Consider the following 18,163-nt stretch of genomic DNA (forward strand, 5'->3'; position numbering starts at 1 on the left):
CTGCCAAGCAGACAGTAAGTGGGACACAACCCCCCCACAGCTGTGCCAGTGAAGGGTCACTGCTTCATTTAATGCTTGTGTCTCTGCTTGCCCATCAACACGTATTTACTTAGGTCGTCATAACAACTTTCTGATGACATGGGCGGTGGGAGGAGTGGGTGGGGTAAGAGGATATGGGTGGAAAAGGCCAAAGGAAGTGCGTGGGCTCATTCCACGAGGGTTTGAACATCCGATGTCAACCGATAATCTCCAAGGATGACATCACTGAATCATCACAGGGAATATTGATATTTTGTACAACTTTATTTCACTCATGAGTCAAAGCTCCCCTCTTCAATAATGTAAAATATTTTAAAGGCTGCTAAAAGTAACAGTCAAAATCATTGCAGAAAATTCCTTCATGAGACAAGACATTTATCTGGAAGTAGCTACGACAAATACAAATGGAACAAAGTAAATCATGTTGACTCAGTTAATATGGGAGTCTAGCTGGAATGAATGCAACTCATAAATATGATGTGGGTAGTGTCCAAATGTCTAGAAACTTAATGTATTTCATCATGGATCCAATCTTAACTGTTTCTTCTGGAAACTTGTAACAATAATTGTAACAATTACAATGTTCTCCTGACTTATAAATGCTTTAGAATCCTTCCAAAACCCTTCTGTGTAAAAATCCACCTCATTACATAATCCTATGGTATTCCTATGAACAAGAACAGCTCATACTCCCAGAGCTAGAAACCAGGGAACACAGGCTCTAATCTGTGATGTCATAGAGAGACCTGGAGCTGCTACACTGAAAATGAATGGAAACCGACTGTGGTAGTTGTAGTGACAATGCTTTTGTGTTTGTTTGAGCTTAGACATACAGTTTAAATTCAACGTAGAGTTAACTTCTCCAAACCGGAAAATAAGGCAATGATGCCATACAATCAGCCTGTCGCAGTGTCCATGTAGTTTGTTTTCCATTCACTGCCTATGGAGCATGCCAGCGACTTGTTTCTTCATGACACTGAAACTGACTTGGCCCTTGTTTCTGTTGATGACAAATCTAGACTGAATTGTCCGATATATAGGACTATATTTGCCCTTTTTTCCATCGATTTTCCCTAATCGAATGGATTTTCCCAGACAAGTTGCACGTAGAAATTGGATAACTGATACTGACCAACCAACATCTCTTGGTGAAATTTAAAAAGGCACAAGTTCTTTTTATGCTCAGTCATTTTTCATTTGCTTTATAATAAAACTAGAGATTCAAATTTCTTACAACTTGCATCAAACAGCTGTGATTATCATGAACTGGCTTGTTTCTTTCTCACTGCTTTATATGAAATGTATCTTGGCTGTATGCTAGCTGTAGGAAAATGAATGAGATAGCTTTATACCATTTCATAATGACTTCTGGGTCTCTCATTGCAATCTTCATTATAAATTCAAACACAGCAAAAAAATTAAATAAAAATCAACCTATATCAAAATCACAGTTACACATACAACTATACAATTGTTCCTAGATTGACAATGCTTTGAATGAGACCAGCACACTTAAGTGAACAACTTGCGCCCATGAAGCAATAAACGGGAGGTGAAGATGGAAACACTTTGGAGTTAGCGACTACATCCTCAACCAATTATACTGCAGTGATTTTATCAAATTTTGCCCAGAATAAGGCGACAAGTACATTCATGTTTCTCACTTAAGTAGAGAAATTAAACAGCACTGGGCAGGAACTCAACTTCAATTAAAAATCCAATAGACCAAGCTGGCTTTGAGAGGAAATAGCCAGCTACATGTTAACCTCCTGTTTCTAATTCAGAGACCCCTAAATGATACTATGTGGTATGTATAGGTTTGCAAAACAAGTTATGTGGTATATAAAGATTTCTTACTACATTTCTCATGGTTATATTATTGTCATCCATTTGTTGCTTATGATTTCCATGAAGTGGGAGTGATGACATGTTCTCTGCCTGGTGCAAAACATGATAACAATTAAAAGTACAACAATATAAATCTCAATAAATTGAGTGGCTGTAATCTTCTAGATTTACCTGATGATAATATATTGTTTTAATTGCCAGAGACAAATTTAGCACGTCTTTCATGTTTTGCACCAAGCCCAAGTTTTCTCCACAACTTTCTCCAAAACTATATTATTTACCTGGTAAATATTATAGTCTACACTTCCCATGAAAGGCAAAACAAACAGGAAGTGGGGAAAAAGAAATGAAAACTATTTGTCCCTTGTCCATAGACAATATGTGCTGCAGACGGGTGTAGGGGACTGAGGGTTGGAGTAGATCAGTGCATCTTGTCTGGATTAAAGTCCAAGGGGGACAAAGTTTCTCTTTTTGTCCCAGAAGGAAGTGTCCCAGATTGGCTGGGTCCGCTGGGTGCAACCTCCGGCCGCCAGGTCACATGAGTATCCTGCAGGACAGCAGTGCTTAGAGTCAGCACAGCATACGGCCTGTCAGAGGAAAAGCAGTTATATTAAGCTTTTCCAGAGTTTTACACAATCAGTTACCATTAAAGGCTGAATTTGTCAGGAGAGAGGCTTTTTAAAGTGTTCAGATATTGATCATGTAGAAAAAAGGACATAAAAACAAGCACGTCTGACTATGACTTTTACAATATGAAATGTCACCTGCAGCTATTACTTTAGTAACATGCCTGTAACAAGAGTCATATTGTACATATTTTCTTTTTCAGCACTGCCCTGCTTCATGTTCACACAAGGATACACTCTACTGGAGCAAAGGGGGCTGATGGGACAGTGGTTGTGGAGGGAGGGGAGAGTGTTACTCATTTTATAATACTAGTTATTCATTTTCCCCACCAACATTTTCCCAGCCAATGTGGGTATTCAAGCCTGCAAACCTCCAGTCAAAAGCTGCTACACCAAACTAGGTTACTACCAGACCAGGTGCATTACAGATTTATCAATAATAAGGCTACACTAAAACTGAAATAAAGAATATCCCATGAATACGTTAACCAAAATTGTTGCCAAGTTCTCTATAGGCTGAACATGACTTATCGTTGTCTAATTCAGACAAGCTATTGGGACCGAATCAAAAAGACAACTTGCTGTAAGCTTGTAGTGCTAGTGTTTCTCTTCAGGAAATAACTGAAGCCACACAAATCCAACAGTAATTTATGTAGAACATCCACCCAACTATTTCATGTTTTAAAGCTTGTTTAACTGATAGATTGATCACTATTTCCCATTTACAACTGTATATTTTTATATATTACATTCATTTTGAATAAAACCATGAGATCTGATTCACTGCTAATTTCCCTCCAGGCATATGGAAAACACTTTCCTCTCAAAGATAAATGATCTGGAATATGAAAGAATAATGGAACTATACGGAGTACTGAATGGGAGCACAATGGGACAGGGTGTTCAACAAGGCGGAATAATAGAAAAGGCTACACTACTGGCTACAGCAGCCTACAGAGTCACTTTGGAGCATGTGACAATGTTCACTGGTCACATTATCCACATTCCAGAGGACAGAGTCAGAAGAGACACCGTTGCAAATTAAATCAACATAGAATGTTTACCAAATCTATTTTTCACAAGAAAATGATTAAATTATGTCAATAGACATACTCTCATAATCTATACCTTGGGTGAGGGGCAGCATGCCCACTCTGTGGCCGAGGTCTTGCAGCACGTGTCCTGCTTGGGGCAGCGAAACTCCCCTGTGCTATCACATGGTACATCCTCCTCCTCGTCGGTGTCCCTCTGCTTGGACTCTACCACTCTGCTCAGGGGGAGGGTGCGGACGAGCAGATTGTGGGCCTTCTTCTCACAGGTTCCAGTCTGCATGTTGCAGGTGTAGCCCTGGGGGCAGCAGTGCTCATGGTCCTCACAGCACACTGCCTGTGGAGCAGGAGAGAGGACGAGACAGAATCTAGCATCTGATAATATATCAGAATTTAATATTCTCAATGCATTTACAAGTGAAGCCATTCAGCAGTTAATGCTGCTGCAAGTCATTCTGCCTTCTGACAAGGGCTGTAAATTTGTACTGAACCACAATGGTGGTTAGGCTTTGGTGATAGGAGATATGTCTTGCTGAAAAACAAATCAGGTGAATTTTAGCTTTACACGGGTGGATGCGTGTTTCATCTTGTCCTGCCAACAAAGGAAACGCCAGGTCACTAACTCTAATTTACATTTGGCATGTGTTTTGGCATGTTGAAATCCAATCCATCAGCTTGAGGAAGACCGTGTGTAATGCAAGCCCATCCTTAATGTTAAAAGGATCTTCCAGGTTTCTAAGTAGGCTTTTTAAATCATGAACCAACAAAGCAAAGCACTTAAACCAGTATTTTGGGGTTTGAGACATTAAAGAGTATTAGTCAGCAATCCTAGTGCAAAACAATGGGGCTAAAAATAAGTAATGCAACTGTTTGGAATATGCTGCTTGTGATTTTACAGGAAAATTGCTTTAAGCCCTCTTGACTTGTACTACAACTGGTAATAAATCCTCTCAATCTTTCGCTCTTGGATTTCAAAAACTAAAACATCAGTGCAAGTGCTTTTAAGATGGACTAAAGGGCTACTATAAATCAGATAGGCTTCTCTAAAACCTGAGCTGTCCTTTTAAATGTTCCTCCACTTAATTTTGATCATTGTCTGTTTATCTGAGCAAATAACAAGCATGCATTTTAAAAAGCTGTCACACAGTTACTAAAAAAATCGATCTTACATCAAGTTAACAATCTATTAAAAATGAAGTCATTGCGGTGCAGCACCTTGACTAGAGGGCAGCAGCCCCACTCTCCTGTTGGCAGTTTACAGCAGGTCGTCCCCGAGGCGCAGCTGCTCTTGTCGTCACATTTGACATCTGCCACGGTGCCAGGCTGTGTGAGGGCGCTCTGCTTGGTGTACCAGGGGATGGCATGGTGGCCCTTTGAGCAGGAGGACCGGTGGGCGTCACAGGTGTAGCCGCTGGGGCAGCAGTGGTCTCCCTCAGTACAACAGACCGCCTGAGGACCAGGAAAGGTGCTGTGATTCTTTCATTCACAAATTCTCAACAACCCCCGCGCGACCACTAATGATGTCTAGAGATTATTTTCATTATCAATTAATCTAACGATTATTTTTTCGATTAATCGTTTAATCTATAAAATGTCAAAAATAATGACAAATGCCCATCACAAGTCACCAGAGCCCAAAGTGATTCTTAAAATTGCTTAATTATTCTGACCAGCAGCCAAAAACACCCAAAGAATTCATTTTATAATGATATGAAATGGAGAAAAGCAAGCAAGTCTTAGTATTTGTGAAGCCGTAACCAGCAAATGTTTGGTATTTTTACATGATAAATGACTACAACGATTAATCGATTAGCAAAATTATAATCGATTAATTTTCTGTCTATCAACTAATCGATTAATTGACTAATCATTTCAGCACAAATGATGTCTACTACATGATGGCCAATTTCTGGAGGCTCTTCAGTGACGAACCTCGTTAAAAGGATGGCCTGGAGGACTGATGATACTAATCACTGAAGTGTAGAGCTTGACAGGGTCTGATGCTGTGAAATCATCATCTTCAATCATCACTCTTACCTTTGGCAGAGGGCAGCAGCCCCACTTGCGGGCCTTGTTCATGAAGCAGCAGGTAGTGTCCTTGGGGCAGCTGGTCTGGGCATCACACATGTTTTTGGCTGGACGGGGTGAACCGGCAACAGCCTGGGTGGGCTCCCTCTGCAGGGCCGGTATCTTCTGGACCCAGGGGAGGCTGAGGTCACCGGGTTTGTCACAAGTCTGCTGGGCTACATTACACTTGTAGCCTTTGGGGCAGCAGTGCTCATGATCATTACAGCACACAGCCTGCGAAGAACAAGAATGAATATCTCTTTTATGTCACAAGAAATCCCTCTAACTCTCAGATGTATGATCTAAGGGGCAGTCAGAGATTTAAAGCAACATGACTTGACATTTAAATAACATACAAATCAATGTATCCCATGCAGTGATTTTCCTCATTTTCCTTTGTTTTTGCTTTGATCACTGAGTTTATAATGGAAGTTTATCGTGTTATGTCTGAATAAACTACAAGAATAAACACTTAAAATACCACATTGGACTGTCTCATCTTCTATCTCATCCACTTCAATAAAGAAGTCAATTTTCTTAAAGACTTAATATTAAAAAAACCTTTGGCATGAGATGGTTGCTCTGTTTAACCTATTAACAACGAACTGAGAATGAATGTTCTAAACTGCAATTACAACTGACATTTTTACTTTATTGAATTGACTCCAACTCTAAAACACATCCCTGTACTTCCCCCTGACATATGCTCAATATGGCCTTTCACACTGAAGGAGATACTGACTTGAGGTAGGGGGCAGCATGCCCAGTGCCCAGAGTTCTGCTTGCAGCAGGTGGTTCCTCCCGGGCACATGGTTTGCCTGTCACATTTCTCATCGTGCCCTTCCATGGTCAGAGTGGACACCTTCTCCACCCAGGGCAGGGAGGGCATGGAGCCCGAGGGGTCGTCACAGGTCTCAGCCTCCAGGTTACACACTGTGGCGTGTGGGCAGCAGTGGACGTGGTCGTCGCAGCATACAGCCTACGCACACAGAATATAGACTGAAAATAGATGGCATGGATTTCAGAAATTCTCTCTTCTCGGTGCTCCTGACATAAAATGGAAACAATGATAGAACTTTGCTATAACTTCAAATATACCACTTAAAAAATCAAAAGGATCAACTAAGTTCTCAGGAGCACTTTTTGTTTTTCCTAACCCAGCCTCATTTTCAATTCAAAGATTCTCACAGATGAATAATCACGAAGTTACTCACTGGTTTAAGAAATAATTTCCTTCATAGTGCAAAATGTTGGAGGGAACAGTTCACTTGAGACCAGAAGTGTGAAGTTCATCTGATTTTCATTTGGTTTTGTGTTGTACTGAATTATTGAGTATATACATCATACCAAAGCATCATTTTATTGTGGATATAATAACGTTTTAAGGGCCAAATCTATAATTGCAATAAAATCACCCCACTGAAACCCTGTCAACCCAGTATTGGGTTCATTTACCTAGCAATTTCTCGAATAAATTTTTTGCTCTGAAACTAATTGCATGAACATTTGATACAATGTCTGTGATGAGTAAATATTTTGTTTTGCATATATTTTGAGGCTGTAAGAGGTTTGTTTGTTAGAAGTGTTGGTAAACATATATATGTTATTTGCCATCTAGAAGTCAAACTCTTAAATAAAACATTTTCCCTATTTTGTTTTTTTTTGTGATGATTTACTGTAGTTTTGGCTCTATTTTGGACTATTATTGTTTGCATTCTTCATTTTGATAATAAGTGGAAATTCAATTCACTGGTTCTATACTTGTATGTCCTTCAGGGGAAAAAGGGCTAAATCATGTGATTTTTGTGTCTAGCAGTGGTGGCCTTCCACTTCTCATAGAATGAAGAAGGGACGTTGTAATCCACTCATAATTAAAGATCAGCAGCAGCGTCACCCTTCCAGTCCTCTACTACCTCAGGCAGAGGACAGCAGGCCCAGTCTCCAGCGGGGGTCTTGCAGCAGGTGGCTTTTCCTGGGCACGATGTGGACGTGTCACACTTGACGTTATCAGTCAGTAAGCTGAAGGCGGGCACCTTGCCGAGCCAGGGCATCATGGCATTGCCCGAGGGATCATCACATGTGGAGGCTGCCAGATTACAAATGGTGCCGTGGGGACAGCAGTGCAGGTGGTCCTCACAACACACTGCCTATGAGGAGGAGCAAGTACATTGTAGTAGGGTTACACAATATTGACAAAATTGCATTACATGTAGGCCTGTCTATTTCTACATGGGTTTTTCTTCAGCAACTGAAAAAATGTCAAACCAAACTACAATGGGTGTGTAGGTGCATTAAGTATTTTCTTGATGATGTGTTACTTGATTTGCAGGGCAGAGATTCTGCACAGTACCAGAAAGCTGTCTGAAACACATTGCCCTCCATGAATAGACAGTCAAACAGGGAGATGCAGTGAGACTGAATATTGGAGTACCACAATACATTACACAGTTTGTGTTAATCACGTCAGAGAGGCTACTTGTGGAGATCAAATGAATGAAATATGCATGATCTAAGAAATCAGGTCATGTGCTGAGCACTGTGGAGCCAGACAAAGGGTCAGCCACAGTCCATCTGTCTCACTCACACACACACACTACTATGCTAGTACCTTAGGTAGCGGGCAACAGGCCCATTCCCCCTGTGAAGATTTACAGCAGGTGTTTCCCTCAGCGCAGGCTACAGAGTCATTGCAGGGAACAGAATGGACTGAAAGATAAACAGATAATTATAAACTAAATTATTATCTACAACCATGTAAACAAGTTCCATTTAAAAATGGGAATACAAATCAACTGAAGGATTCATATGCAGTTTGTTATTGCTGTGATCTAGGGCAGCCAGGTCAATATTTGTGAACATGAAAAGCTTTCAAAGCCAGAAACCAGAGAACTATGATTTGAACATGTGATGTCATCAAAATCTACCTGGCTGGGCTGTCCAGGTAGATCTGGAGCTCCCACTTTAATCATTTTCTACAGTGTTTCCCATACATAGACTAATCTGTAGCATACCACCACAATCGGCACGGCCGCCACAAAATAAAAGTTGGTCAATATATAGAAATTTATCTAAACTGATTCGCATCAGGTTATGTCCTCTGTCACACCAGACTAATCTGGCAAGGCTGGGGCACTCACTCAGCTGTTGCTTGCTGTGCGCAGTCTGACCTAAAAAAAAAAAAGCTGTGTCCAGTTTCAAGTCAACATCATCACAAGTAAACTGTCAACCTGTGGGAAACACAGCATGATCAAGAGGGCCTTGGACTCTCTTGCTTCTAGCTTTTGACTTGGAGACTTGTTCATGTTTACAAATCTAGACTGAACTGTGCAATATATGTCATGAGACTAACTCCCACATGTGAATTCCGCTTTAAGATGGATTTTCTCCATCAGTGACAACCATCTCACTCTGACCTGCGTTCTGTACTGCTGTGGGTGTCGTCGCAGCGGCAGGGATCTTCATGGCCATGGTGGTTTCTCCCTGAGCCGACACACAGGTGCTGTGGACCAGGTCACACTCAGTGCCCGATGGACAGCAGTGGAGGTGGTCCGAACAACACACCGCCTGGAGGAAGAGGACAGGTAATCAATAATTATGAGTATGGTGAATTCATGCTCTCCAGCCCCGAATCAATTCCCCTTGAACCATCACCTCAGCAACAGGGAATTGAAAGTGAAGTTCCATCTATAATATAAGGTTTTTATAGGTTGCAGTGGCGCTGCTCCAATCCATATAAAGCTAAATAGTATATACAAGTGTAGAACAAATCTTCTGTCTATCCAAGCAGAAAAGAAATCAATTTCATTAATGTCTGCTAAAAAGAACTGCTCCTTCAGCTGAAAACGGTGACATTTCTGCTGACTGATGAGTGAATGTAATATCCTCTTAAGTTCTCACCACAGTACTGAGTCACTGTGCTGGGAACAGGGAACTGTTTGACATGGGAAAATTCAAGCTTGGCCTCAGCTGCACCTTCAAAATTTCCGTCCAAACCACAACCAAACCTAACAGCATATCCATTCTATTGTGAGGCCGTCTATACCTGAATGCTTTGTCACAGTCTTGAGAAAATCACTTTCTACAAATGTGGCTGTTTTTTTTATTGAGCTGTTTTTGATCACTAAAAGTAAGTAAAAGTCCTATTATTTTGAAGGTTTAAGTTAATTCTTCATAATGTAGCACAAACCTCTTGTATTTCAGAAAGAACTATAAAACATCAGCATGAATGCGACATGGAACTGGACAGAATCCTGACTTGAATAAAAACCAACAAAGTGAGAAATCGGGCCCAACTCCGACCAAAACTGATTGGTTCTTGCTGGTTTCCCATTTGGTTTGGGCAGGAACGTCCAGCCCTAGAGCAGGTTAGCTGGCTACTCACATTGGGCATAGGACAGCAGCCGTACGTGCCGTTGGCCATCTGGCAGCCATGTGGTCTCGTCAGGACACTTCGACATCTTGTCTGGACAGTCAACTGACAGGGAGAGACACCAGGACAGACGAGGGGTTTGATGATGATTACTTGTGACAATGACACAAGGTCAGTGAAAATGCTTGTCCAGCTATGTTTCAGGCAGAAATGCATAATATACGACTTTCATCTTGTGTAATGCTTTATAGCTCTAGGAGCTTTTTTGTTATTCAATTCATTCATTCAATTGAATTTACAGTGTCCTCAAACTTAAAATTAGCATGAAAAGGCATATGAAAAAGATTCAGTTTATCTTACTAGTAATAACCGTCTCACCATCATTGGGGAGAGCAGGGATCTTCTTCAACAGTGGGACCTGTGTCTCACTGGACTTGCACATCTCATGCTCTAGGTCACATGTTGTGTTGCCAGGGCAACAGTGGAGATGGTCACTGCAGCACACGGCCTGTTCATGATTCAACATCACACATAAGTCAAAGAATGGAAGTTTGTTGTTTTCACAACTAAGGACACTTGTGTACATCCGGGTTGTTTAAATCTAACGCACCTGGCTTCAGTCTCACACTATGAAACTATCTCACACCAAACTAAATCTCACAACAAACAACATATGAGTTAGCATTGCTTTGCATGCTCCTGTTACCTATACTGAAGTATAACTAGGAGCAACATGTATCAGTGAAATATCAGCAACAACTGTGTGCAACAAATCAATGTGCAGAATGTGAAGAATTTCAACTATCAAAATTTGTGGTCCATACAGGACAGTAGATTGTGTTCATAGTGTTAATATATGGTAAGATATTAATCCAAAGATTCCAATACGAAGGAATACACCAAACCAAACCAAATTAGAGTCCTTAATAAACTCTTCTGCTAAATGAACGGAGCATACATCTCCCAGTCATTACCTAATGGACTGTGTGGATGTAATACACTGGGGCCTGTGTGTATGAGAAAATAAATCGCAAGAATGCACAACACAGTCTATGACCTCTTGCCGCCATATTCACCACCTTGAGATTTGCTGATCAAAGAAATCCATTTCTCTGCTCAGGATTGTGAGCAGCAGCTCTGAAATACCTACAGCCTGTTTACACCAGTCTACTGCTTTACATGACAGTAGATCACAGGGAGAAAATGAGGGGTTATCTGTAAATACAGCATCATTACTGTTACCCTAATTTCTGTAATTATGGTGTAGAGGAACAAATTATATGGTAAATTATGAGTTGTTACAAATACCATCTACTGTGAGAGGAAGGAAGATTAGACAGTTTTTCTCTAGCTTTATCTGAAGCTGTAACTAAATGCAGTTTGACCAGTAAATATTCAATCAAGGTCAGATAAATCCTAACCTTACTGGTAGCTACCAGATCCAGCTGTATCAAAGTTGGCTACATTCTTTTGCCGTTTATTTACACTTTAATAACGATAAAGAGCTGTAATCTGAAGCTCCTTCCAAATTGGAGACACCTAACAACATCAAAAATAAATTCTATTACATTGTATTATTGTGACGGAGCGACACATACCTCTGGGTATGGGCAGCAGCCATAGTCTCCGCTGGTTAGTAAGCAACAGGTGGTACTATCTGGGCAACTGCTCTTCCCACCAGGGCAAGTCACTGAAGCAACGCTAGCAGCTACATAAACACGAAGACCATAGAGAGAAATACGCTCATTAGTTATTATTGCAATATCGTAGAGAGATTGAAGGACTTCAGTGACCTATTTTCACCTTATCACTCATCAAAGAATTTCTTTTTCCAAGTTTCCAAGTTTTTTCAAGTGGTTCTTTGGCCTGAGAAAAGTATATGACCAACATGAAATTAGAAGGCTAAGACCCAAGTAACAACAGCAAAATGTAACCACTGCTAATAGAATGTGGACAAATAGCTTTGGCACCGATGGGAAAATAATGTCATGTGAAAGTGTTTTATTTGCTTAATCGCTTATCCAATTAGGCTCTACATATCCACATATCAAATCGGACAGTCTGTAGTGCGACTGTATAGTCATCAGGCATCATTTTACATCCAAAGTAATAAGAACAGATAGCCTACACATGAAAAAAGAGCAATCTAAAATACATTTGGAGCTCATAGTATCATTGGCCTCCTTCACATGTAGAATATTACATTGCTGGATTAACTTTTCTGGCAAAGGTAGCAGGTCTGGCTTGTTCAAACCACCAACAACTGCTCCCCAAGACAGAGAGGCAGGACTCAAATTAAAATTATTGTCATTTTGTCACAGTGGTCCTTAATATTTTAAATTTAGCTCTATGATGAGGAATTTCAGTGGAATCTATACCTATTCATTATGCCCTGAGGATGCTAGTTGTTTTGTCTCAACTGCATTTTTTTGCATCCCTGAGAGCTGCCATCTGATTTGTTACTATGCAGAATAGCCCACCTGGCTTATTCTCCCTCCTTCTGGCAGGCAGTTTCTCCAGCATGGGAAAGGCCTCTAGTGTGGCCGACAAACACTTTGAGTGAGTAAGGTCACACGTGGTTCCCTCGGGGCAGCAGTGGCGCTTATCCTCACAGCACACCGCCTGCAGAGAGAGGGAAATCATGTCTGCCACTTACGATACCCTTGAGTAAGGCACACCATTTCCTGCAGATAATGGAAAAGTGCAGAGGTGCAACTTGAGCGCTGACAATAGCTGAGGTTTACAAATGTAACAGGAGCAAAGTGAAACAGAATTCTGTGCTTTCTCATTCAGAAAATGAGTAAGTAAAGCTCGGCTGCCAAATTAATGATGTATAATTGTGTATCGAGATTTTAATTACCAGGATAAATATTTGCAGAATTTGAAGATATGTGCACATTTAGTTTAATTTCATTTTGAACAACTGTTGTACTATCAAAACAAATGCCCCATTAACGTTTTCCACACTGAATGAATAAACCCATTGAATAAACCCAAATGAATAAACCCATTGATAATAGAAAAGTACATAGTCATTTTAGTAACCAAAAAATTAATATTTCAGTTAGCAACAGATGATGTCAAACAATCATAGGCACTGTGCAAACTCTGTCTTAGAGTTGCTGCTCTCAAAGTATTATCCAGTATGATGAGTAGATGAAGGCCAAATAATCAGAATCATTTTAGCCATAAACGTGCAGCCCTAAGATAAAAGCAGGGCAGGAAGCTAACTTTTTTCACAGTGGCGGGTAAATCTTTAAATGACGGTTGGTTATCGACCAGAGTGGCTGCCAAAGTAGACACACTTACCAGCCACATTGAAAGTTGTCCAACTCTGAATTAAGGATTAAGGTTATAAATAATCTTCAGAGAAAATGGTGCAGCAAAATTCTTTTACAAGCACCGAGTGTTTGGGGTTTGTGCCGGGTCTGTGGTTTTAGATTAAATGCAAAGTGTTTAAGTATGCGTGTGGATGTGGATGTGGATGTGTGTGTGAGGGTATACTCATGCATGCTACCTTGGCCAGTGGACAGCAGCCCCAGGAGCCGTCAGGAAGCTGGCAGCAGGTGGTGTCGTCCGGACACTCCGACTCCTGGTCCGGACAAATGACTGCCTTTACTCCCTCTTTGAGCTAGAACCAGCACAACCCATGCATACCAATGACAGGAGCACACATGGTGAGAAACTTCAAAATGGCAAGATCACAAGTGTATTTAGTACTGGAAACATTATTTGTTAGTATTGAATTAGCAAAAAACACAGATTTTAGATTTCATGCATCTTAAATGTCAGCAAACAATGACATTAATCTCCCTCATTCCGCCTACCCATTTCAGCTCTTTAGTAGGGCTGGGTATCATTTAAAAAATTACTCGCTCGACTTCACCACCACAGACTGTATGGGTTGTAGCTGCTGCGGTAGCGGGCCAATCACACGTCGCATTAAATCGAAGAACGCTTGCGGTGATTGGCTGCGAGCAAAACCATACAAATAGTCATTTTTTTCTAGATCTGTGTACAAAAAGTATCGAACGCAGGTATCGTTTGACTGGAGAAGTTACGATACTATTTGGTACTGGGTTATTTCGGTCGATACCTTAAAGGTATCGAGTACCGATACCCAGCCCTACTCTTTAGTACATGGAAATCTATTTCGCATAATACTGTTGTTTAGCAGAGCAAATCAATTACAAATAAAAGTAAGTTGTCAGGCATGAAAAACAGAATGCTGTATTTTGTCAGTGATGCTCAGTGATGCATTTGAAATTTTACAATGGGTTTTTAACAGGTTTCAAGGGACCAGATTATATGAAACACACAACACATAAATTCGAAATTCAAGTCAATTCATGTACGAAAAATGCCAAAATTGCACTTGCTGATCTTTTAATTGCTCAAATCTAAAGGGGCACTCCGGTAAAAGAGAGTCAGTGTGCTCACCGTGCATAAATACAGGTTTTGAATAGAATCAGCCTCAATGAAGGCATATCGTATTACCAGTCTGCTCTGATGAAAAAGAGCCACAAGCAGCCAGCAAAATGCAAACGTAACAAATCTATGGCATGACATATGTGTCACATGTATTGATTGACCCATTTCTCTAAACAATTACATTTGCATGTCCAAAGGTTGAAGTCAAGGAAACTCTATGCAGCACTGACAGTGCAAAGGTCGACAAATAGCTGACATTTCATATGCAAGGCGAGTAAAATGAACACTGATGAGACAGTGAAGAAGAGAATGATGAAGTATTAAGTAAAACAAATTGTGTAGGCAAATTAGACTTGACAAAGCCCTTTTAGTATTACCTGAGGGACTAGTATGAGCCGCTGGGCAGGGAGTCTCCTCACCCATGGCAGTGAAACAGTCTTATTGATACATTTGGAGTGAACCAGATCACACACCGTCCCCTCATAGCAGCAGTGGAGATGGTCCGAACAACACTCAGCCTGCAGATGGTTTTAAACGGGAGATAAGAGTGAAAAAGGCATGGTTTACTGAACCTCAGTAGGCCTAATAGGGGCACTCCGGTTTAAATTAATTTATATAATTTAATTTATATCACTGCACTTTCTGCATATTATGCCCATTTGGAAGAATAGATGTTGGTTCAAATGGTTGAAATCCTGAAGTTCATTGCAACTTTGGATTGAGGAAACTGTGGTTCTTCGCACACCTATACCAAGAGGCAGGTGCATAGGAGAGGACGGGGAAGTCGGCAGAACATAAAAATCGATTCCCGCACACTGTCTGTACTTAAAACATTTATTCGCAACATTTCGGTACTGAGACTGATATTTGCCTGACGAAGGTCTCAGTACCGAAACGTTGCCAATAAATGTTTTAATTGCAAGTACAGATAGAGTGCGGGAATCTCTTTTTATGATCTGCCGACTTCCCAGTCCTCTCCTATGACCTTTGAATTGAGACCTTTGACAGACTGGCATCCAGTTCAAGTATTTCCAGCTGTCTCACACTAAACAAAAAGGTGATAGATTGGCCCAGTGGGCTAAAGAAAACGCTTCACCTTTACTTGTGATGATTACCGAGATTACTGAGATGGTTTTGTACACTGCAAGAATGCCTTACTCGAGGACTAAAGGACATATTTTTCATCCAGCACATAACCCCTATGCAAAAACATGCAGCTGCACTAAAATTAAACATTTAGGCCTGTTTTGTATGATTATTGACTTTTGAGGATTACTGAATTAACAGTAATATGGTAGATAGTATGGTATCTGATATTTAGAACGGATAGCAGTCAGTGTGGAGAATGGATAATGAGTTCATTATTTCTGTAGCGCACTTATCACTGGGACACACATATTCATTCTAGTGCTGGGCAGTAGATATATTTGAATGAAAAATATGAAAAATGCAATATTGAAAATATAAATTTCAATGTATATTTCAACAATATGAGGGAAAATAATCTGCCAAAATCGTCTCTCTATTGCCTCCCATTTGACCTTAACCCCACCCACTTGTAGCTAGTGCGGGTCCTGGCTGTGTGGAAGAAAAATGGAACAAGACAAGAAAATGAAAAGAAGCCCCCAACAAAGGTTACATCACCTCTGTTGTATGGAGATGGTTTGGTTTGGTTTGTCAGATCTGGAACTAACCAGTTTATTGTAAAGTTTGCTTGAGAGAAGCAGCAACAAAGAGTGGCAATACTACAAATCTCTTCCATCAACTCTGGCAAAAGCATGTTGTCGAGTATGAAAAGAAGTGAGTATTTATTTTCAATTGAGATTATCATTTATATTTTGGTATTATATAAGTTGTTCTCAAGTCTGATTTCAGTAAATAACGACATACTGTATATAACATGGAGGTACACTGCTAAATTGTGTCATTAACAAATTTTAGAGAAAATGTTACCATCATCGACGTCTGGTCCATAAATATCGCTGTATCACTTTTGAGTCATATCACGCAGCACTAATTCATTCACTGACTCACACACACACCCGACTGGTAACTCACATTTGGTAGGGGACAGCATCCGTATCCTCCAGCAGGGTTTTTGCAGCAGGTGTTTTTGTCTTCACACATGCCACCATCGGGACAGATCAGCGCTGTGCTCAGGCCCAACAGAGCCAGACACAGGATCCCCATCTGCAGGGTCTGGGGGGAGGGGGGGGGGGGATCAGCCATGCAGCATGACGTAATGTGGTTTTCCAGCAATATAATAAGAACCTACATGACTTATGGTCAATAAACTGTATCTTATCTTCTTGGGTTTCTGTGTGCGCGGGAGAAGATTATTCTTCCTTGCTGTGATAAACCACTAAATCAATACAGCGATGGAGAACAATGTATGTATGCAAGCAAGCATTCCAACTGATAGACAGGATTTCCAATCTAAAGAAACCCAGACTTTTGCTATAAGGTTCATGTCCTCTTTATGCATGTATAGCACTCATACCTCAGGCTTTATCATCAACAGCACCAATACATTACTAAAAACTGTCACTATGTACAAGCTTTAATGCGTATATTGTAAGTTATCAGGGCTTTAGCTTATCCAGCACTCGTAAACATGTGATTGGTACATTGTGACACTGTCTGACAACAAAAAATCCATCTAGTAAGTAAACATTTCTCAAATAAAAAAAAAATTCAAGATAATGCAGTATCTGGTCCAAAATGTATTTTTACAGTAGCAGACAGAACAATTCATTAGCTGTTCTTTCACTGGGATAGATTACTTTTTTTCCTCTCTCATAAGCAACAACTGCACAAACATTGGGTTATTAGGCATTGTCACCATATGAACACAGGGCTGAAGAAATGTGGCATGGATAAGTAGGATTTGATTTAGATGAATAAGTTAGGGGCAGCAGGGTGGCCTAGTAGTTAGAAAGACCACTCTTCATCCAGACAACATTGGTTCAAACTCCATCTTTGCAAGCATCCGCCTGCTGAAGTCCTTGAGCAAGTTATTGAATCCTTACAGCTCCAGGGCTGCTGTACTGTAGCTCACCCTGACCGCTGACCTCCATGGAGGAGGAGAAAAGAAACTTTCCCTATGGGGGAAATCCAACCCAAGAATGGAGTTATAGTGTATAGCACTTAGCTAAAATATCAAGACTATTGCCCAGACATTTGGGTGGCATTAGCTTCCTCTTACCATTGTAAGAAGTTGTCTGAGATGGAGGCAGGAAAAATGATATCAGCTGTTACTCAAACCTGGAACTGCAATGCATACTCCCTTTGTAGCCTGCAGGACAAGAACACACCATCAATCACAATTAACTGTGGAAAAGTGTGACCAGCATTCAAATCAGCCAAGTACCAAACATTACAGTAAGATATGAGACCTGGCCACGAGATAAAACAAAGATTTAGCTGACTTAATGTAGCTGGCTAGATGTTAAGCTTTCTTAAATTACACTGCAGAAAACAACCCAGCCAAGTTAGCTTAGCTGGCTAGGTGGCTAATAATGATGCTAGCTAACCCACCGGTTTGAATGACTTAGCGACACGGTATCTGTCTGAAAAACGGATACCTTTACTTCTTACCTCGTAGGTTTCTTACAACAAGTCCAACTTATCACATGTATGTCGTGTCGCGTATTATATCCCACTTAAAAAGCATTCAAGCTGTGCAAGGCAATTGTGACAGACTGACTGGCAGTTTTTCCCAACACAATTGAATA

The 18,163-nt window shown here is 40.7% G+C and overlaps 1 protein-coding gene across 1 annotated transcript; it reads right to left on the reverse strand.

Moving 5' to 3' along the window:
- Positions 1–314: 314 nt before the first annotated feature.
- On the reverse strand, positions 315–18,148 carry grnb (granulin b). Its single transcript, XM_071545743.1, is given in 18 exon segments — positions 315–2,474; positions 3,642–3,899; positions 4,778–5,011; positions 5,600–5,863; positions 6,372–6,608; positions 7,543–7,776; positions 8,238–8,335; positions 9,037–9,193; positions 10,011–10,055; positions 10,057–10,103; positions 10,377–10,506; positions 11,597–11,706; positions 12,479–12,620; positions 13,516–13,629; positions 14,807–14,947; positions 16,488–16,628; positions 17,635–17,724; positions 18,027–18,148. Coding segments are annotated over 17 exon segments (2,502 nt in total). The 5' UTR covers positions 17,638–17,724; positions 18,027–18,148; the 3' UTR covers positions 315–2,327.
- Between the last annotated feature and the right edge of the window lie 15 nt (positions 18,149–18,163).

Source organism: Centroberyx affinis, unplaced genomic scaffold (genome assembly GCF_046629955.1).
Source record: "Centroberyx affinis isolate AG114_WGS23_722 - 3 ecotype Tasmania unplaced genomic scaffold, CSIRO-AGI_Caff_v1 ptg005038l_1, whole genome shotgun sequence".
NCBI lineage: Eukaryota > Metazoa > Chordata > Actinopteri > Beryciformes > Berycidae > Centroberyx > Centroberyx affinis.